The following is a 22,123-nucleotide window of genomic DNA, read 5'->3' on the forward strand; positions in this document are numbered from 1 at the left end:
TGTTGTTTGGCGGGTCTGGGCTGGGGATTCGAACCTGCCACCTTAGGTGTACATGGCTGGCGCCTTAGCCGGTTGAGCTATAGGCGCCGAGCCAGTACTACATATATTAAGGTAAAAAAATGCAAGTTTGCACTATATGTTTGTGCCTGTGTACATGTGCAATTTATCTTAACATCTCATATATGCGCATATGGATTTGTGTAGTTTAGAAAAAAAGTGAGAGTGGATATACTATTAGTTAATATTCATGAATTCAGTGGTTGGAATAGGGGTAGATGTAACAGAGGGTTTACATTATGTATATACTGCTGTGTTTGATTTGTTGCAACTAGTATTTTAGCAACAATATTAGTGATGATAATAAAAATAATGGCAAACATTTAAGAGAGTTTACTAGAGTCTAATTTAAGGACTTTGAATCTCATTCAGTTCTTGAAATAACCCCATGAGATGATAACATTATCATCGTCCCTGTTTTATAGATGAAGGAATAAGGCTCAAAGGGGTAAAGTCACTTGCCCAAGGCTACACTTTTAGTAAAAGATAGACCAGAATAGAAATCTAAGTAGTTTGAGTTTAATGCTTATATTCTTTACACAAAAATCTAACGATTCTTTTATTCATAAAAATATAATAGGCGGTGCCTGTGGCTCAGTCTATTGAGTGAGGCGCCGGCACCATATAGGGGCGCAGGCACCATATACAAAGGGTGGAGGATTTGAACCTGGCCCCAGACAAACTGAAACAAAAAAATAGCCGGACATTGTACTCCCAGCTACTTGGGAAGCTAAGGCAAGAGAATCACCTAAGCTCAAGAGCTGGAGATTGCTGTGAGCTGTGATGCCATCGCATTCTACAGAGGGCAACAAAATGAAACTCTGTCTCAAAAAAATATATATATTACATATGTATAATAAATTAAGCACATGTAATTGGCATGCTTTGGAAAGTCACAATTGCAAATACACTGGGCATTTGTGCTTTATGTTTTCATGACATTTGATCTTAAGAAAATTAATTTTGGCTCAGCGCCTGTAGCTTAGCATCTAGGGCACCAGCCACACACACCAGAGCTGGCGGGTTTGAATCCAGCCTGGGCCAACTACAACCAAAAAATAGCCGGGCACTGTGGCAAGTGCCTGGAGTCCCAGCTACTCGGGAGGCTGAGGCAAGAGAATTGCCTAAGCCCAAGAATTTGAGGTTGCTGTGAGCTGTGATGTCACAGCACTCTACCAAGGGTGACATAGTGAGACTCTGTCTCAAAAAAAAAAAAAAAAGAAAATTAATTTTGCGGCTCAACTTCCATATTGACCAAATATTTTTTGTTTTATAACAACAATAAGCTACCTTGTACTTCCTTGCACATATAAATTGATATACAATATTGAAAAGGTATTGTTAATGCTAAGTTCCAATAGCTATCAATAGCTATGTGGTCTTAGGGCAGCACCTGTGTCTCAGTGGGTAGGGTGCCAGCCCCATATGCCAAAAGTGGCGGGTTCAAACCCGGCCCCAGCCAAACTACAACCAAAAGATAGCCGGGCATTGTGGCAGACGCCTGTAGTCCCAGCTGCTCTGGAGGCTGAGGCAAGAGAATCCCCTAAGCCCAGGAGTTGGAGGTTGCTGTGAGCTGTGTGACGCCGTAGCACTCTACCGAGGAGGATAAAGTGAGACTCTGTCTCTACAAAAAAAAAAAAAAAAGAAAGAAAGAAAAATAGCTATATGGTCTAACATGAATCAATAATAAAAGTAATGGTGCCAAAATCATAAACCTTAATCACTTAAAGATCATGCATTAAATCTTATGGCGTTTTGTATATGAACATACCATGAAAGAGTTAAATGCACATGAAAACAGCAATGCCTTCCACTCTTGCTGGAGAAACACAGGCAGCCTGAGGGCTTATCTTTATTTGTTATTTGATAGTGTCTGTTACACGTGATAGTACCAGTTACAAACGTTATTTATAACTCTTAAAAGGCCTACACATATAAAACCACTTCTTTTATTTATTTCCATATAACTGTTATCTCTATGTACCTCCCAATTACATTACACGTAAACTTTCCAAAACTTTCTTGCTTCCTGAAAATTATTATTATGATAGCAACTATGCATGGTCTCTTAGATGTACTAATGAGGGTACTTGTTCTAAATGAAATAGGTTCTCTGAGCCTGTGTCTAATTCCTGGTTGGTTACACTCTCAGTCAATGCACTTTGGAGCAAAGGTGGATGTTAAACTTTGCCCTTTCTCTGGTTTGTGACCTCTCCAAATCTTTTGCTATCTGCTCTCCAAAGACAAAATAAAGCAGCTTAACGGTTACTTCAACAAGCAGCTTCCTGAAGGAGACATTCTTAAAAAGTCCTTTTATCTCATTCATAGACGGGCCTAAATTTCTTCCCTCCAAATATTAAATTTATCAGCCTCTGGAGCCTTCCTCTGGGAAGGCAGTTTTAAAATCCCTGCCCTTTGGGCAGCACCCGTAGCTCAGTAGGTAGGGCGCTGGCAACATACACTGAGGCAGGTGGGTTTGAACCTGGCCCAGGCCAGCTAAAACCACAATGACAACTTCAACAACAACAACAACAACAACAAAAATAGCCGGGCATTATAGTGGGCGCCTGTAGTCCCAGCTACTTGGGAGGCTGAGGCAAGAGACTTGCTTGAGCCCAAGAGTTTGAGGTTGCTGTGAGCTGTGATGCCACAGCGCTCTACCCAAGGCAACAGCCTGAGACTCTCTCTTTCTCACACACACACACAAAAAACCTCTACCCTTTGCCCTCTTAGGAGCCTGTGGTTTCACTGAAGACTTAACTGATTGAATGAGTGATTATTTCAGAACTGTCAGGTTCTGGAAAGTGGGGATCAGCAGATATTTCATCTCTGAAAGAGACCTGTGAAAAATTCCAACAGCATTTTTCCAAATGAGATGATTCAGTGCATAGAGCGATGTACGGACTTGATTGGATTCTAGCTTCTGCAGTGTAATTAGAAATACGAACTTTCTCTCCCACAAAGCAGGATTGGTAAGAGAGGAGAAGGAGCCCACTTGTCACTGCTTATTTAACTCTTGGGTTGCTACTAGAATTTTTTTTTAAGTCAGGGGTGGGGGGAGAGACTGAATTCAGGAAGGAAGTACAGAGCACACCACACACAGATAGGAAGACTATTTTTTCTCCAGGCTTTGTCAATACAGTTGGTTGACCTTTAACTGGTAAACATTGATATGACTCTTAAAAGCTGTTACTCTCTGGATGAGTAACTAGTGTCCAAGTCATCTCCTTGCCTACCAACATTATTTCCCTACCCTATGGAGGTTTCTCCCTGGTTATTTCAGGGATAATGGGTAGCAGGGGGCCCTGGATACTGATTGCATATCACAGCAATGTTTGACCTAAGTGGTCAGTGACTTAAAATTGCTAAATATTTTGGATAAAAAAGCTGGTTATTGGCTTGGCGCCTGTGGCTCAAGCAGCTAAAGTGCCAGCCACATACAACTGAGCTGGCGAGTTCAAATCCAGCCGAGGACCTGCCAAACAACAATGACGGCTGCAACCAAAAAATAGCCAGGTGTTGTGGTGTGTGCCCGTCGTCCAAGCTACTTGGGAGGCAGAGGCAAGAGACTCGCTTGAGCCCAGGAGTTGGAGGTTGCTGTGAGCTGTGATGCCAGAGCACTCTACTGGGAGTGACAGCTTGAGGCTCTGTCTTAAAAGAAAAAGAAAAAAGCTGGTTGTTTTCTCTGTATGTGCATATACTGGGTCATAATATAAAATATATTTATTCCTGTCAGTCACAAGAAAAGGAAAGTTTGGCTCAGCACCTGTGGCTCAAGTGGCTAAGGCACCAGGCACATATACCTGAGCTGGTGGGTTCGAATCCAGCTGGGGCCTGCCCAACAATGACAGCTGCAACCAAAAGAAAAAAAAGAAAGAAAGAAAGAAAGAAAAAAATAGCCGGGCGTTGTGGCTGGTGCCTGTAGTTCCAGCTAGTTGGAGGTTGCCGTGAGCTGTGATGCCAAGGCACTCTACCGAGGGCGACAGCTTGAAACTCTGTCTCAAAAAAAAAAAAAAAGAAAGAAAGAAAAAGAAAGTTTGAAAGCCCCTAGGCAATAATGAGTATCAGATGAAACCTTTTTAGACCAAATGCTTCCTCAGAGAAAAGACCACCCTGGCAGTACTGAGTATCGTGTTGAATTTATATTCATACTGTTAAAGAGAAAAAAAAAGTTCAGGCAGCGCTTGTGGCTCAAAGGAGTAGGGTACTGGCCCCATATACCGGAGATAGAGGGTTCAAACCCAGCCCCGGCCAAAAACTGCAAAAAAAGAAAAAGAAAAAAGAAAAAAAAATTCATGATACTTGTTAAAGATAGTAATTCAGGGAAGACTATGGAGATAGGTATGTGGACCACTGCAATGGGGTCTTGCAATGGGAAAGATTGGATTCAGTTATGAATACAAGGATAAGTAGAGATCTGTATCCAAGTAGTAGGGTGAGTCAGTGAATGGAAATTTAGTAAAAGAAACATCCTGGATAAAAGGGAGGAGGGTGACTAAAGCACTTTGACAGGACTATTGCTGAAGGCATGCCAGGGTGATAAGGAATCTGATAAGATAAGATAATGTGCATGATAGGATACTAAGGGCGAGGGATTTTGCCTGACCCAGCAGGATTCTTGCTAAAACTGGACTAAATGGGCAAAGCCACTATACTAAAGACAGAGCCCAAGGTCAGGAGCTGGTCAGAAAGAGGACTCAAGTTTGAGCAAAGAAAGAATCTTTGTCAAAAATTACCTCATATAGCAAAACTGTCTTTCCACTTACTGTAGTGATATAAGCTTCTCTTCTTAAGCAATTGGTTTAACTCAAAATATTAAGTAAATCATAGTACAGGTAGTACACAGCTTAAGTTAGGAAGAAAGTGTGGTAATGATTGTACTCTTGGAAATTTCTTATCTAGCTAAAACTTCCATTATACAGATAAGAAGATATTGGGGCCTATGAAGCGATTAATTTGTCACCTGCTCTAGGTTTCGTGGATCAGCCAGAGTCTCAGTCAGCCCAGGCTGCCATACCAGAATAACACAGAAGGAATGGCTTATAAACAAAAGCAATTTATTTCTCACAGTTCCAGAAGCTCAAGTCTGAGATTAGGGTGCAAACACAAGTCAGTTCTGGTTAGTGCCCTCTTCTGGGCTGTTGATTGCCTCCTTCTGGTGGTACTATCAAGTGGAGGAGAGCAGAGGGAGTGGAAGCAATGCCTCCTTTGACCCTTCCAAGGTCATCATCCCATTCCTAAGAGCTCCAAGTTCATGACCTCATTTCATCCTAATTTTCTCCCCAAGACTCTACCTCCTACAACTCCTACAACATCACGGGGGTCAGGGCACTGTCTCAGTTACAGTTTCAACATGTGGGGGTGGGGAACACCAACATTTTAGTATGTGGGCTTTTTATTTTTATTTTTTTTTTGAGACAGAGCCTCAAGCTGTCCCCCTGGGTAGAGTACTGTGGCATCACAGCTCACAGCAACCTCCGACTCCTGGGCTCAAGCGAGTCTCCTGCCTCAGCCTCCCAAGTAGCTGGGACCACAGGCGCCCACCACAATGCCTGGCTATTTTTTGGCTGCAGCCGTCATTGTTATGATGGCCCGGGCTGGATTCCAACCCGCCACCTTAGGTATATGTGGCTGGTGCCTTAGCCACTTGAGCCACAGGCACTGAGCTAGTCTGTGGGCGTTTGATCCACCATGATAAAAGCAGTGCTTCTAAATTTGCTTCCTGGATACCAGCATTACTCCTCATCTACAGGGTGCAGATTATTTAGGACTTTGTAGATCCAAATGAATGGATAAGCATTATTTTTTTGGTTTAGAGTCAGTGACATTGCCTCTCAGAAATAGGTTTTCTAAGGCAAGAAAACTATAAGGACTATGTCCCAATTCATAAGACTGCAAAATGTCTTCCTTCATTCATCATGGTGCATGAGGGAGGAGGGACGTGCAGATGGGGTGGGGTGTGTTTGTGCTGAGGACACACAGTATATCCATAAATGTAAGAAGCACGTTAGAGCTTTTTGTACATGTACTGTACATGATGGGGGAAAGCAGGTTATCTAAGGATTTTCAGCTAATTTCATAAGATGGAGTAGACAATACTATGCAATTCTTTATTCGAATTGCTTTGTCTTGCTGCAAAGCTCTGTCAAGGGCTGATGTTGCAATTACCTTAACAAGCAAAGGAAATGTCAGTCAAGTTCAGCACCTGGTACCTCCACACACTTGCAACCTGTTAGGCCTCCGAGTAGGAGGCAAAAATGCCCAAGGCTGCGTGTGGAACCCAGGTAAAAAGGGAGTGGATGGCTTTGAGCCTCTGTGTGTAGTGATGTCTTGTCCCCAAGGCCAGTATTTACATTAGGGATCACTTCTACCTTTGGTACACTTAATCAGGCTCTCATTATATGCCTTGACATCACACCGATTTCAGGACTTTGGAGGAAAGAAGACTGCTTAAGTGCATTTGACAATAAAATGCTTTGTGGAACCAGATGTGAATTTCCCCCGCCCGATAAGCGTATGCTAAAGCATGAACGGACTGACCCACAGGGAGCTAGGCTTTTCTTCTCATGAAACCTTTAAGAATAAGAAGTCAGGCAGGCTATTCGGTAAAATACAATGCCAGCCTAGAAGGCAAGTCATTGCTCTGCATCAGCAGTCAGCCAGAGACAACTAATAAAAATGGAAGATCCTTCTCTGTGACAAAACAGGCCTGGGACTCAACGCGGGAGGCCTAAGCAAGGAAGGTGAGCAAAGAAAGGTAAAGCTAAGGCTTTGCTTCAAGAAGCCGGGTTCATTCAAACCCTGAGGACAGCAGACCCCGCCTCCCCACACCGCCGCCCGCTCAATCGCGGAGCGCTCCGGGTGTGAGCTCGCCCCGCGGGGAGCGGCTTGGAGCCGAGGAGGCGGTGGCAGAGGTGGTTTGGGCAGCCCCGCGCGGCGGATAGGCCCAGGCAACCAACACCCATTCCCCCTCCCCCTCGCTCAGTTCAACTCCCACTCGGCCCCGGCCACGCCCTGCCGCCACCGCCCCCTCGGGCAGCTTTCCGCTCGGCGGTCGGGCCTGGGCCGTGGGCGGGAGGGAGGCGGTGCCTTGCAGGGGCGGCCGCGGCCGCCAGAAACTACAGGCGCCGACAGCCTTTGCGGCCTCGCCCCGCCCCCTTTCTCCCACCACTCAGAGCGCGTCACCAGGGGCTCAGCCAATGGGGAGCGAGCCAGGGAAAAAGGGCGCCCGGGTCCGGATGCGCCTCAGGAAAGCCATGCTCCCTGCGCGGGGGCAGCGGGCAGTTCACTCGGCGCGCAGAGCTGTCCGTGGCCCGGGCGCGCCTACATCCGCCCCTCTCGCTTGCTTTGAGCGACGGCCCTAATTTTTTTCTTTAGTGGCAATTCGAGGAGATGCCGGAGCCGGATTTTGAGTGGAGGGCGCTGGGAAATGAGTAGGGGGCGGGATATCCTGAGACAACAAGTTTGGCTGTATGGAAGGCCTACCGGCAGCGCGCCCAACCTAGAACGCCGAGAGAAAGAGAGCGAGAGGAGCCGAGGAAGGCAAAGAAAAGCTGCCAAAAGAATAACCCCGAGAAAGGGGGTGGAGAGGAGGCGGCCCCAGCGCCCCGGCCCCCGGCAGGTCGGCGGCCAATCCGCTGGGGGAAGGGGTGGAGAGTCGGCGGCTCCGGCGGAGAGAGGCCGAGGGGGGTGGGGAGTCATCCCGGCTCGCACCGCCCTGGCCCCGCCCCTGGCCCGCGCCGCCGCCCGCGCCGCTCGCCGCCGCTGTCAATCAAGAGCGAGTCAGCCGGGCTCGGGCGGAGAGAGGAGCTGCTACGCCACAGCCCAGCGGCGGCCATTCGCGGAAAAAGAGGCAGAGCCTGTGCCAGCTACAGCCTCCTCCGAGCCACCGCGGGCGGGCGGGACCGGCCTCTCCTCCTGCCTCGCCCCCACCCCCACCCACCTCTATCCCAGTGTCTCCGTCTGAGGGTTTGTCCTGTTAATGCGGGATGAGCGGTACGTATTCTCCACCCCCCTCGGTCTCCTTCACCGCCTCCCTCCCTCCCTCCCTCCCCAGACCCTGCTCGGTTCTCCCCCTCCCCCGGGGCCGCTGAGATGCTTTAAGGGGAGGAGGAGAGGGAGGGAGGGAATCAGGGGGAGGGAAGGAGGGTTGTGTTTTGTCTTAATGTCTGAGAGAGAACAACCTCCTTCTGGGTGTTGCTCTGGAGCCGATGGGTCGGGTTTCAAACCACGTTTTGTGATATCCCCCTCCTCCCTTCCCTCCTTCTCCCCCACCCCCTGCCGGTGTGCGTGGATCGCGGGTTTATGGAGATTAATGTTCGGGGGGAGGGGGAAGAAGAGGAGAGGGGGAAGACGAATAATAATAATCCTAATAACCTGTTGTCGTGTGTGTATGGGGGGGTTTGTTGCAGATCAGAAGAAGGAGGAGGAGGAGGAGGCGGCAGCGGCAGCCGCGATGGCTACAGAAGGAGGGAAAACCTCTGAGCCAGAGAATAACAATAAAAAACCCAAAACCTCAGGCTCCCAGGTAAAAACAGACATTAAAAAAATTCATCACGATACATTAGGAGAGAGAGGGAGTTATGCCCTTTAAATGTCCAGAAGTAAAGAACAGAATAAAAATGTTTATGCACTCAAAGCACTTTTCTGAGAGTGAGGACCTTAAATTGTAAATTCATGAAGGTTTCACGTATTTGAGGGCATAATATAGTTTAGAATTATATCAGGAACTCAGACTATATAAGACAACTGTGTGTTTTCCCAAGGGCATTTTGAGTTTAGGAAAACAGCACTTTAAAAAGTTTGTTAGAAATTTTCCTTTTATTTGAACTTTATATTACAGTATCTGCTTCCTTATTTATATAGACCTTATCTGCTTTTGTTCATATTTCTTTTTGATTTTATGCCGTTTCCTGAGTAAGTTCTGATTTGTAGAGCTGTCAAAATAAATAAATAACCCCCTTCCAACTACTGACCTCCACTAAATACACCCGCTTTTTTTTCCCCCCCCTCTCCTTTACCATCCCATTTTGGGTAGGATTCTCAGCCCTCTCCTCTGGCTTTACTGGCAGCTACTTGCAGCAAAATAGGGACTCCTGGTGAAAATCAAGCAACTGGACAACAGCAAATTATCATAGACCCAAGCCAAGGATTGGTGCAACTTCAAAATCAACCCCAACAGCTAGAACTGGTAACAACGCAACTTGCTGGGAACGCTTGGCAACTTGTTGCCTCTACTCCTCCTGTTTCAAAAGAAAATAACGTTTCTCAACCAGCTTCTAGTTCATCTAGTTCTTCCAGCAGTAATAACGGGAGTGCATCTCCTACAAAAACGAAATCAGGTAATTCTTCCACCCCTGGTCAATTTCAAGTCATACAAGTGCAAAATCCAGGTGGTAGTGTGCAGTACCAAGTGATTCCACAACTTCAGACAGTGGAAGGTCAGCAAATTCAAATCAATCCAACTAGTAGCTCATCTCTACAGGATTTGCAGGGTCAAATTCAGCTCATTTCTGCAGGTAATAACCAAGCTATACTCACAGCTGCTAACAGGACAGCTTCTGGGAATATTATTGCTCAAAACCTGGCAAATCAGACAGTTCCAGTCCAAATTAGACCTGGTGTTTCAATACCACTGCAATTACAGACCCTTCCTGGTACTCAGGCTCAAGTTGTAACAACTCTACCAATTAACATTGGAGGAGTGACTTTAGCTTTGCCAGTGTTAAACAACGTGGCTGCTGGAGGAGGGACTGGACAGGTTGGCCAGCCTGCTACTACTGCTGATAGTGGGACTTCCAATGGGAATCAGTTAGTTTCCACACCCACTACCACCACTGCTTCCACCAGTACTATGCCGGAATCTCCCTCCTCCTCCACTACCTGCACAACCACTGCTTCAACATCTCTGACAAGCAGTGACACATTAGTGAGCTCAGCAGAAACGGGCCAGTATGCAAGCACATCAGCCAGTAGTTCTGAACGCACCATTGAAGACTCTCAGACACCTGCTGCTACTGAGTCTGAAGCCCAGAGTTCCAGTCAGCTTCAGCCTAATGGAATACAGAATGCACAGGAGCAATCAAATTCTCTTCAGCAGGTTCAAATTGTAGGCCAGCCTATCTTACAACAGATCCAGATCCAACAGCCGCAGCAACAGATTATTCAGGCTATTCCACCACAGTCATTTCAACTCCAGTCAGGGCAGACGATTCAGACCATCCAGCAGCAGCCTTTGCAGAATGTTCAACTTCAAGCAGTAAATCCGACTCAGGTGCTTATCAGGGCTCCAACTTTAACACCTTCAGGGCAAATCAGTTGGCAAACTGTACAGGTACAGAATATTCAGAGTCTTTCAAATTTGCAAGTTCAGAATGCTGGGTTATCCCAGCAATTAACCATCACCCCAGTGTCTTCAAGTGGTGGCACAACTCTTGCTCAGATTGCTCCTGTGGCTGTTGCTGGTGCCCCAATAACTTTGAATACTGCCCAGCTTGCTTCAGTGCCTAACCTTCAGACAGTGAGTGTTGCCAACCTGGGTGCTGCAGGCGTTCAAGTGCAGGGAGTTCCAGTTACAATCACTAGTGTTGCAGGTAAGTTATGGCATCTTTTCTCTTTACCTCTTAAATAGTTTTTAATAATGATCAATTACTGCTTTTCTTTGCTAATTTTGAGATTTAACATAAAACTCTGAAGTAAACAGTCATAAGGAGTCAAACAGGAATACTAACAAGCATAACTCAGTGGTAATCAGTGTGACTTGTTCACTTTTGTAGATTTTAGTGTTAGGTTTTACGTGTTACATTTGATTTTAAAAGGTATTGTTTAATAGAATAAAACTTTTGCTTAGAATCATAATTGCCTTTTGTAACCGAGTGATCATATTTGAATACACTTGAGCTCTAAAGAAGGAACCCTATGGCTCGGCGCCTATAGCTCAACCGGCTAAGGCGCCAGCCATGTACACCTAAGGTGGCGGGTTCGAATCCCCAGCCCGGACCCACCAAACAATGACGGCTGCAACCAAAAAATAGCCAGGCGTTGTGGCGGGCGCCTGTGGTCCCAGCTACTTGGGAGGCGGAGGCAGGAGACTTGCTTGAGCCCAGGAGTTGGAGGTTGCTGTGAGTGTGATGCCATGGCACTCTACCCAGGGGGACAGCTTGAGGCTCTGTCTCAAAAAAAAAAAGAAGGAACCCTAGTTGAAATGATAATCTGTCTCTTGAGGGAAAGTAGGTTTAAGCTGAATTGGTATATAGTTGAGAGTCTGTTGAAGTTTAAATTCTAGTGCCTATTAAGGCTAACTTTTTTAAAATTGGAAGTCATATCTCAGCATCTTTTCGCCCATGCTTCTGTGTTTTTATTACACGTAGAGATAAAATTTTAAGTTTTAAATTGTTTGATAAACCTTTTTGTCTACTGTTGTGCTAAAATCAGGATTTGCCCAGGATTTTGAGTTTATGGTCATTTATTTGTAAAGTTATACTTAAGTAAATCTGTGGTCATTATGTTATTTATAGATGCTTACTGTGAGGTGTGTGGAAAGCAATTAAAAATGTAGACAGTAAAATGTCACTAATTTGAATTAATTGTGGCAATAATTTAACCCAGTTATAAAAGCTGTTAGGTCGTACAAATAGATATGTATTTTCAAAGTACTTGGAAAACTCGTCTAATAAGTTTTTAAATCTTTTTGGACCAGTCTTTTTGTACCTAATACCTTTTATTTGCTGTAATTAAATGCTTTTAATTAATTCGGATTTGGTGAAAACCTAGTTATGGTTTTACTGACTGATAATTTTAGACAATGGTAAATATTTCTACTTTGATAATCAAAGATAAATAAGTTTATCACTTTTGAATGCCTTTTCTTGAAACAAGTTGCTGAAAAATTATGCTAAGGTTCTTTTTTTACAGTTAGTATGTATGCATATGTATGTAAAATTGGAAATTGCCAGATAGAACTTTCTGATTCAGGAGAACTGAGGTTAGATTTTTTTTTTTCTCTAGATACCCACTACCTCTACACTAGAACTATCCAGCAGAACTTTGTGTGATGCTAGAAATATTTTCTATCTGTCCTATTACATATGTTAGGCACAATCTGTATGTGGCTGTTGAGTAGTTAAAATGTAGGTAGTGCAACAGAGGAACTGAATTTTTAATTTAATTTTAATTTAAGTAGCAACATGGGGCTAGTGGCTCCCATATTGACAGCACAGTATTCTAACTGATATTTTGAATGTGGCGTTTTTCCCCCCAAAACTGTTATAACACAATTATATAAATGTTTCTCCAGAATAAAATCTTCAATTTACTTTGTGTCTAATTTTTCTAAAAACAAAGATGATAACGGGAATATTTCAGAAAAGTGTATTTTTGGTGAGTTGAATGATAGTTTGCGTTGTCAAAGCAGAAGTTGTTTCACTTACATTTCATCTTGTCTGTTAAGCATTAGTGAGTTGCGATTAAGAGAATCAAGTAACTTATACTTTAGGGTAGAAATAGTCAATTCTGCTCTCTAATTGATATCTTTTAGAATCCAGAGGTTTTTCCTTACACATTGTGAGGGAAAGCAAATGCTTTGGCAAACTCAGATTCACTTGAGTGATGCTTAATAAGCACAAGATCCAGCTTCTGGAACTTTTTAAGTTTTGAGGTGTGGGGTCTAGGAATTTGACTTTCAAATAAACTTTCCAGGTGATTCTAAAACTGACTTAAGTTTGAGAAACAAGGGATCAAGTCATCAGCAATGAATCAGAAGACAGTATGTATGGAAGCAGGTGGGTGTTGAGCTAGTTCTTCATTAGCTCATTTGTTTCGTTAGTGTTAATATGCCTTAGAGCAGTGGTTCTCAATCTTCCTAATGCTACGACCCTTAATACAGTTCCTGTGGGTCGTGGCTGAGAACGGCTGCCTTAGAGGGTAGATTTTGCCAGCAAGTGCGACTTTTTAGTTTTAATTCTACAAATACATATTGAGTGGCTACTATGTGCTGAACACTCCAAAGAGGTGTGATTATTCCTTCATTTTCATGGATAAAAGTTTTTTCACTTAAAGAATTTAAATGATTTGGGGAGCTTCACTTAAGTATATGAGGAAATTTGAATTTTTGAATTTTACATAGTTGAATTTTCTTTTATCTGAAACCAAAGATTTAAAAATTTTATTGATGTTAAAGAATTAATGTTCAGGCTTGGTTGCCTGTGGCTCAAGTGGCTAAGGCACCAGCCACATACACCTGAGCTGGAGAGTTTGAATCCAGCCTGGGCCCACCAAACAACAATGATGGCTGCGACCAAAAAAAAGCCAGGCATTGTGGTGGGCGCCTCTAGTCCCAGCTACTTGGGAGGTGGAGGCAGGAGACTCGCTTGAGCCCAGGAGATGGAGGTTGCGGTGGGCTGTGCTGCCATGGCACTCTACCCAGGGGGATAGCTTGAGGCACTGTCTCAAAAAAGAAAAAAAAAAAAAAGAATGTTCAAATAAATATGTTCAATCGTTTTTAAATATATCCTGATTTGTATAAGACAACACAGTTATCTAGGCCTATTTGGGGATTTCACCCTGTTGCCTAGTGTAGTAGGTGCTTGAGAAATGCTTTTTTTTTTTGAGACAGAGTCTTACTTTATCACCTTCAGTAGAGTGCTATGGCATCATAGCTCACAGCAACCTCCAGCTCTTGAGCTTAGGTGATTTTCTTGCCTCAGCCTCCAAAGTAGCTGGGACTACAGGCGCCTGCCTCAACACACGACTATTTTTTGTTGCAGTTTGGTGAGGGTTGGGTTTGAACCTGCCACCCTCGGTATGTGGGGGCAACACGGAACCCACTGAGCCGCAGGCGCTGCCCAAGAAATGCTTTTTGAATGAAAGTATAAAAAGGTAGTGGAGAAAATAGAGGAGTTTGGAATGGGTCCCTCAGACCCACACCTTGGAGTGGTGTTAATGAAGCTAATTAAACAGCTCTGTTTTCATTAATTTCTTTCAGCTTTATGTTTTTAAGAACAGAGTGGGATACCAGGTACTTCATTGTCTTGAGAAAGGGGAGAATGAATAGTAATGACCTATAGGTCCCTTTCTATGATACCCCTTCTATACCTGCAAGTTTCCATGTTTTACTTTGTCTCCCCATTCACTTTTAAGTACTACTTTGGTTATTTCACGTATTTGGTATTGTTTCATTGATGGAAAAAATTTTGCTCTAAAAATTCATGACAGCTATTATCGAGGTTTGAAAAAAGTATTTGCTTCAACAGAATGTAATGACTTAGTCAAGGACAAAGGAAAGTCTACTGTCCATCCTCATTTTACTCTTCAGGATGTAAGGGAATCTAGATGATGTGGACAGAGAAGGAAAAGATCATTCAGGCAACTGTATCATACAGGAAACTAGTTACTGAAGGTGGGTAGTTTCATACTTAGTTTTTTGTTTGTTTGTTTGTTTTGTTTTTGAGACAGCTTCAAGCTGTTGCCCTGGGTAGAGTGCTGTGGCCTCACAGCTCACAGCATCCTCCAACTCATGGGCTTAAGCGATTCTCTTGCCTCAGCCTCCTAAGTAGCTGGGATTACAGGTGCCTGCCACAATGCCTGGCTGTTTTTTGGTTGTAGATGTCGTTGTTTGGCAGGCCTGGGTTGGATTCAAACTCACCAGCTCCAGTGTATGTGGCTGGCGCCTTAGCCACTGAGCTACAGGTGCTGAGCCTATTTATTTGACAAGTGACAAACTCTCACTTGTCACCCTTGGTAGAGTGCCATGGCGTCATAGCTCACAGCAACCTCAACATCTCGTGCTCAAGTGATTCTCTTGCCTCAGCCTCCTGAGTAGCTGGGACTACAGGTGCCTGCCACAACGCCCAGCTATTTTTGTTGTTGTTGTAGTTGTCATTGTTTGGCAGGCCCAGGCTGGGCTTGAACCTGCCAGCCCCAGTATACCTAGCCGGTGAGCTATAGGCACAAAGCCCAGTTGTAATTTTTTGGTATTATTGCTAAAATCTATTTATAAAGGCATTTTGTGTGTGAGTGTATATGTGTTTGTCATTGTTGGGGATGCATTGACGGGCATGTTGTGTTTTTATAGTTTTGAGTGAAATCAGAAATAAGAGTTGGCTCGGCGCCTGTGGCTCAAGTGGCTAAGGCGCCAGCCACATACACCTGAGCTGGCAGGTTCGAATCCAGCCTGGGCCTGCCACACAACAATGATGGCTGCCACCAAAAAATAGCCAAGCTTTGTGGCGGGCACCTGTGGTCCCAGCTACTTGGGAGGTGGAGGCAGAAGACTCGCTTGAGCCCAGGAGTTGGAGGTTGCTGTGAGCTGTGATGGCACAGCACTCTGTACCCAGGGGGACAGCTTGAGGCTCTGTCTCAAAAAAGAAAGAAATAAGGGTGAAAGGTTCTGTAGTACTACATTAAGTACTTTAGGATGATGCCTTAAAGATTGACAGTAAAAGGAGGAATCTGACCTGGTACCAGACCATATACATGTTCTTCTGTACTCCTGGTCTAAGTATGAGATAAGATTGGATGTTCGTAATGCTTGTCATTTTGCTACCTAGTGAATCAGCAAATTGCAGCAGAGGAAACCTGTTGAACCACAAATTGCTTATATAAGTGTGTGGTGAGATGAAGGTTAAATGAAATTGTACTTACCAAGGCAACTTAGAAATAATAGAGCCGGGTGGTGCCTGTGGCTCAAAGGAGTAGGGCTCCAGCCCCATATGCCAGAGATAGCAGGTTCAAACCCGGCCCTGGCCAAAAAACTACCAAAAAAGTGAAAAAATAAAAATAATAGAACCTCTTTCCTCCCACCCTCTGTTTAGCCCTGTTTTAGAAATAAAGTGAACCCCAGAAACGTTGAATGAAGTTCTTAAATTTTGTGTCAAAGGAAGGGCTAGAATCTTGATTTCTGTTCCAGTTGTTTTTCTTCTGTCTTTCTGGGTTTGTGATCCAAATCTCTTGCTAGTAAATGAGTAAATGTAGCTGAAGTATGGGGCTCACAGAGGAAGAATATCCTGTTTAGTTTGTTTTCCCACAGATAAGTGGTCTCTATCTTCTAAGATATATAGCACTGTGTATTAAATATAATATTGGTGAAAAACGCAATTCTCTAGATCTCTTTATTACTGAATTTAATGGTGGAACCTAAGTGGTGTAAGTGGTATTTTTCCTTCCTTCCTTCCTTCTTTCTTTCTTCCCTTTTTTTTTTTTTTTTTTTTTTTTTTTTGAGACAATCTCACTTTGCCATCCTTGGTTATGTAGAGTGCCATGGTGTTGTAGCTCACAGCAACCTCAAACTCTTGGGCTCAAGCTATTCTTTTGCCTCAGCCTCCTGAGTAGCTGGGACTACAGGCCACAGTGCCCTGCTGTTTTTAGAGACATGGTCTCGCTCTTGCTGAGGCTGGTCTTGAACTCCTGAGCTCAGCACCTTGGCCTCTCAGAGTGTATTTTTTTCTTTTTTGAAAGAGCAAGTTTACATAGGATTCATACTTCTCCATTCCTATGATGCTTCACTAATAATGTGTTCCACCTTCTATGAATGAATCCTATGTATTCAACTTTGGTATGAGGACAATTAATGACATGGTGAGGCATGGGGGAAGGGATGAACAGAGAACGGGGGGAGGGTAAGGACAAGAAAAAAAGAAAACAATGACTAATTCTCACATAAATTGGATTCGATTTTAACTAAAGTACATTACTTAAACATTAATTTTTACTTCAACTTGTTAATATGTTGTTTAGGATACAGGATACTGCACCCTCATTTAAAAGTAAATTATGGGTTCAGCACCTGTGGCTCAAGTGGCTAAGGCTCCAGCCACATACACCTAAGGTGGTGGGTTTAAATTCAGCCTGGGCCCACCAAACAACAATGATGGCTGCAACCAAAAAATAGCCAGGCGTTGTGGCGGGCGTCTGTGGTCCCAGCTACATGGGAGGCAGAGAGGCAGGAGACTCACTTGAGCCCAGGAGTTGGAGGTTGCTGTGAGCTGTAAGGCCATGGCACTCTGCCCAGGGGGACAGCTTGAGGCTCTGTCTCAAAAAAAAAAAAACAGTGAATTATGTTTGTAATTTCCTCTTTATAATAATATATTTTTTCTAATTTTAATATCAGGTGTATCCAGATTAAGCAGAATGATTTTGAAGTATCTCTTCTTTTTCTATTGTCTATAAGATTTGGCATGATCTGTTTTTTGAAATTATCTTTTATTTTTATTTATAAATATTACTTGTCTATTTTTTGAGACTTTGGGGAAAAAAAAGAAGTTAATTGATGACTCTATACTGAACCTCAGACTCAAAGCATTCTATGATAGTCATACTCTTATTTGACAATGTGAATGTTACTTTCTTTGCATTACTGTTATTATTGCTTGATACTTCGTTGCTTCTTTTCCGAATGTATTTATCTTCATTCTTTGAGGTTTTTGTTTCTAGTCCTTATCTTAAACATTGTTATTGTTAAGTTCTAAGCCTTTTTAATTTTGTGAAGACAAAAACTGGAAATCTAATAATCACATGTATATGTAAAAAAAGTAAGAGCAAGTTTAGAACCAAAGAGATTAATAAATTACACATGTAGGTAAGGAAATCCTTAGGTCATTGCTATTGTAGTACCTTTTCCCAAGTTATAGTTAGAAATGGATTTTTTTCTTAGACCTGTGTCAGAAAGAATTGGATTTTTCTAAAAAAGGAAACCTGGGGAGGAAGGAAACAAACATTTGTTTTTTACCTGCTATGTGTCAACTGCTGGGCAAGATGTTTATGTAGTATGTATTAGAGACATAGTTGTCTTCTTGCTGAAGCTTGAATGCAGCCTCAAATTACTGGGCTCAAGCGATCCTCCAGGCTTAACCACCCGAATAGCTGGGATGACAGGCACACCCCCACCATACCTGGCTAATTTTTCTGTTTTTTGTAGAGATAGGATCTCTCTATGTTGTCAAGACTAGTCTTGAACTGGCTTGCTGTGATCCTCTCTCCTTGCTCTCCCAAAGTGCTGAGATAACAGGTGTGATCCTTTACTATTTCTGGCTTAAGTATTTATATTATCTCATTAAACCCCATAATATCCTTGTAGGTTTTATGTCCATTTTACAGATAGCCTCACTGAGCTTTATTTCTTTAGGAACATTTGCTCTCCAGTGAGTAGAAGAGCTGAGACTCAAAGTTATTTCTGATCCCAGTGTTATTGTTCATGCACCATAAAAAGCTATTATAAGGCCAGGAGGGTGGCTCAGACCTGTAATCCCAATACTCTGGGAGGCCGAGGTGGGTAGATTGCCTGAGCTCATAGGTTTGAGACCAGGATGAGTGAGAGAGAAACCTCATCTCTAAAAATAGCCAGGTGTTGTGGCCGGTGCCTGTAGTCTCAGCTACTTGGGAAGCTGAGGCAAGAGAATTGCTTAAGCCAAAAAGTTTGAGGATGCTGTGAGCTGTGATGACACAGCACTCTGCCAAGGATGACATAGTGAGAGCCTGTCTCAAAAAAAAATAAAAAAAGTTATGATATATCTATAGATAAAGGCTACATTTTCTGAATGGCATTTATCAAATGACCCCCAGAAGGCTGTTTTTGACCCTTTTGTGTCTTGATATGCATACTTAAATTCTTTAAAAGGTGGACAGTTCCCAGCTCTTGGGAGGCTGAGGCAGGTGGATTGCTTAAGCTCACAGGTGGCAGCCTGAGCAAGAGCAAGACCCCATCTCTAAAAATAGCCAGGCATTGTGGCAGGCACTTGTAGTCCCAGCTACTTGGGAGGCTGAGGCAAGAGAATCGCTTGAGTATAAGAGTTTGAGGTTGATATGAGCTAAGACGCCACAGCTGTCTACTGAGGATGACCAAGTGTCTCAAAAAAAAAAAAAAGGGTGGACAGTTTTGAAAATGGAAATATTGTGTAGCTAAGGTCTTTTCTAGCTCTGTCTGTAGTGCTGACAGATAATTGTGACCAAAAACAGTAAAGTAAGTGGTGAATAGAAACAGATGTGGCTCCATGAAGACCTCCATATTAAGCTCAAATTTTAAATACTGCTATGTGGAAGATAGAAGGAAGGGCATAGGATTAAGAATGAAAGCAAAAAGTAGCATGACATTTAAGAATAATGTCAAGATGGCTGGGTGAGGTGGCTCACACCTGTATAAATCCTAGTGCTCTGGGAGGCCGAGGTGGGTGGATTGCTTGAACTCACAAGTTTTAGACCATCCTGAGCCAGTGTGAGACCTCATCTCTAAAAATAGTTCGGTGGGCGTTGTTGCTGGCACCTGTAGTCCCACCTACTGCGGAGGCTGAGGCAAGAGAATCACTTGAGTCCACGAGTTTGAGGTTGTTGTGAGCTGTGATACCATGGCATTCTACCGAGAACTATAAAGTGAGACTCTTGTCTCCAAAAAAAAAAAGAAGAATGTTAGGAATGCAGAAATTCATAGTAGAGCCAGGCATTTAAAATAACTTATATGGCTTTATATCAATGCAAGAAAAACACATTGCTTGAGCAAAATTGTACGTATTAAGAGAGAACAGAGAAAAGGCAGAGCTTCTTTTTTTTTTTGAGACAGAGCCTCAGGCTATCCCCCTGGGCAGAGTGCCGTGGCATCACAGCTCACAGCAACCTCCAACTCCTGGGCTCAGGCAAGTCTCCTGCCTCAGCCTCCCGAGTAGCTGGGACCACAGGTGCCCGCCACAACACCCAGCTATTTTTTGGTTGCAGCCGTCACAGCAGGCCCGGGCTGGATTCGAACCCACCACCTTAGGTTTATGTGGCTGGTGCCTTAGCTACTTGAGCCACAGGCGCTGAGCCAAGGCAGAGCTTCTTCACTGCTTCACTGCTTCTGTTAACCAGCAAGGAAAAGGGAGTTGCAACTGAAACGACTAGCAGTGTAACTCTCTGAGATGTTTGTTCGAGATGAGGGGATAGAGGATATTTTTTGATTTTTAGAAGTCAGGATGATGCAGATGAATACTATCTAGGACCAGGAGAAATTTTCAGATTTAGTTTCAGGCAAGTGTCAGTAACTTAAAAAATATGTAACTTAGCAACTGTAACAAAATATATGGCTTGAGTAAACACCTCAATTTTTCAAAACGCCCGAAACTTGGGACAAATGAGCTTGATAACCATTCTTAACAGAGTCTTTGAATGAAATATTGAGTGGTTGGCCTCTGAACATTGAAGAATGAATCCAGGAATCATTGGGAGCCACTGTGGGTTCACTAAGAAACTACATTTGTATGCTCTTTCTTCAGGATTTCCAGATGAGTATACAAAGGAAGTAAAGTCAACACAATGTATCTTGATTTTGGTATTTGTAGTCACGGTTTCTTTAAAGGCTTATTATAGTTGCTTGCACAATGACATGAAAAGTGGTTAATTGTCAACCTCAGTAGAGGTTTCTGGTATTATGATGTGGGGTTCTGTCTTTGATATAGTCCTGTTTAACATTTTTTTTCAAAAACCAGGCCAAAGGATGGCTTTATTTACTGAATTTACAGGTGAGACAAAGCCTAAAATGGCAGTGCTAATATGAACGGATGTAGAATTGATATTCAGAGTAATCTTAATAGGCTGGAATGCTGGAGAGTTAGCAAGATCAATAAATATAACAGGTAAGATCCTCTACTTAAAGTGGGGGAATATATCCTTACAAAGTAAAAAGTCAGTGTGGCAGCAGGGCTTGTGAAAATGACTTGGGGGTTATTGGCTTAATATGAACTGAGAGTAAAGCTCCTTCTGTACTTGGTGCTTGTCAGACTTTCTGCAGTACTGTGCACAGAACTGGGTGGCACGTGGTAGATGGGACATTGACAAACTGGCAGACACATCAAGAAGGATTCTTAGAATGAAGAGTGTAGACAGCATTTCATTGAAGAGCAGGGAGTTTTATTGTTAAAAGAAAATAAATTGTGACCGATGTCTTTAGAGAGATGAAGGCCTGTTTTTTGAAACAAAAATGGCTTTATTTTGTTTTATATATGCACACACATAAATATAGACTAGACCTGTACAATAATGGAATGTTGTTTTGAATGGAACTGTTTCATTAGGTAGTGATCTTCCTATTATTAAAGGTTGAATATTTGTCGGAGATAGACTTTAAAAGAATTTCTTATGCTGCATGCAGAGTTTAATTAGATAAACTATAAACTCTGAGTCTTCGAATTCTAAAATTTCAGGTGCTATGAATATTTGAGCATATGGTCCCATTCTGGGTACTCCCATCCAGCATACAGACTTCTCTGTAAGTCTTACTTAAACTTAAATGATTAAGTATTTAGGGATTTGTGGGGGTGGTATTGAGGCTGACATTTACCATTTTTTCTTATAAAAAGCAGCATAATTAAGGTGAATCTAAGCAGTAAGTGTAATACTTTATTTAATTCACAAATACATTTCTTTATTATTTTTAGACTGTGCTTAGGTACGTTTTTCTGTGTCATTTGTTCTTTTATTTGATAAATACCAAATCATTAGTATTTTAAACACACATCCCAGTACCTAACACTGAATTTGGAGGTAAGATATCTTATCTCAGTATAGAATTCCTCCCTTCTCCATTGTTTCAGTTACCTGTGGTCAATTGTGGTCTGAAAATATCAAATGGAGAATACTAGAAAACAGTTTATAAGTTTAAATTGTATGCTTGCTGTTCTGAGGAATGTGACGAAATCTTAACTTTGTTCTGCCTAGAGCAGGAATCTTTCCTTTGTCCAGCGTGTCCACTCTCCCTAAGCTCTTCTGGTAGTCACTTGGTAGCGCTCTTGTTTATCAGATTGCTTGTCATTGTTTCACAGTACTTATGTTCAAGTAACCCTTCTTTTACTTAATGATGGCCCTAAAGTGTAAGAGTGGTGATGCTGACAATCGTCATATCCCAAAGAAAATAAAATATAGCCAGGAGAAGTTGTTTATCTTTCACTGTGCCTAAGTTAGAAGTTAAACTTATCATAAGTATGTATACATAGGAAAAAACAGTATATACAGGGTGTAGTACTGTCTGTGGTTTCAGGCATCCATTGGGGGTCTTGGATTGACTTTGAATAAAGAGGACTGCTGTAGCCCTTTAACAGCACTTGTGTTT

At 42.9% G+C, this 22,123-nt stretch overlaps 1 protein-coding gene across 2 annotated transcripts in view; it reads left to right on the forward strand.

Annotated features, from left to right (window-relative positions):
* The first annotated feature begins 7,827 nt into the window (after nt 1-7,827).
* Nucleotides 7,828-22,123, forward strand: part of SP4 (Sp4 transcription factor) — a 90,588-nt gene continuing 76,292 nt past the window's right edge. The window contains exons 1-3 of one of the 2 annotated variants that reach the window (XM_003788493.3): nt 7,828-8,052; nt 8,469-8,584; nt 9,095-10,649. In XM_003788493.3, the coding sequence (XP_003788541.1) occupies nt 8,046-8,052; nt 8,469-8,584; nt 9,095-10,649 (1,678 nt within the window). In that variant the 5' untranslated portion in view covers nt 7,828-8,045. The remainder of the gene's footprint in view (nt 8,053-8,468; nt 8,585-9,094; nt 10,650-22,123) is intronic. The other variant, XM_023512485.1, reaches the window with a different exon arrangement.

Source organism: Otolemur garnettii, unplaced genomic scaffold, assembly GCF_000181295.1.
Source record: "Otolemur garnettii isolate 467f Iridium unplaced genomic scaffold, OtoGar3 scaffold00028, whole genome shotgun sequence".
Taxonomy (NCBI): Eukaryota; Metazoa; Chordata; class Mammalia; order Primates; family Galagidae; genus Otolemur; species Otolemur garnettii.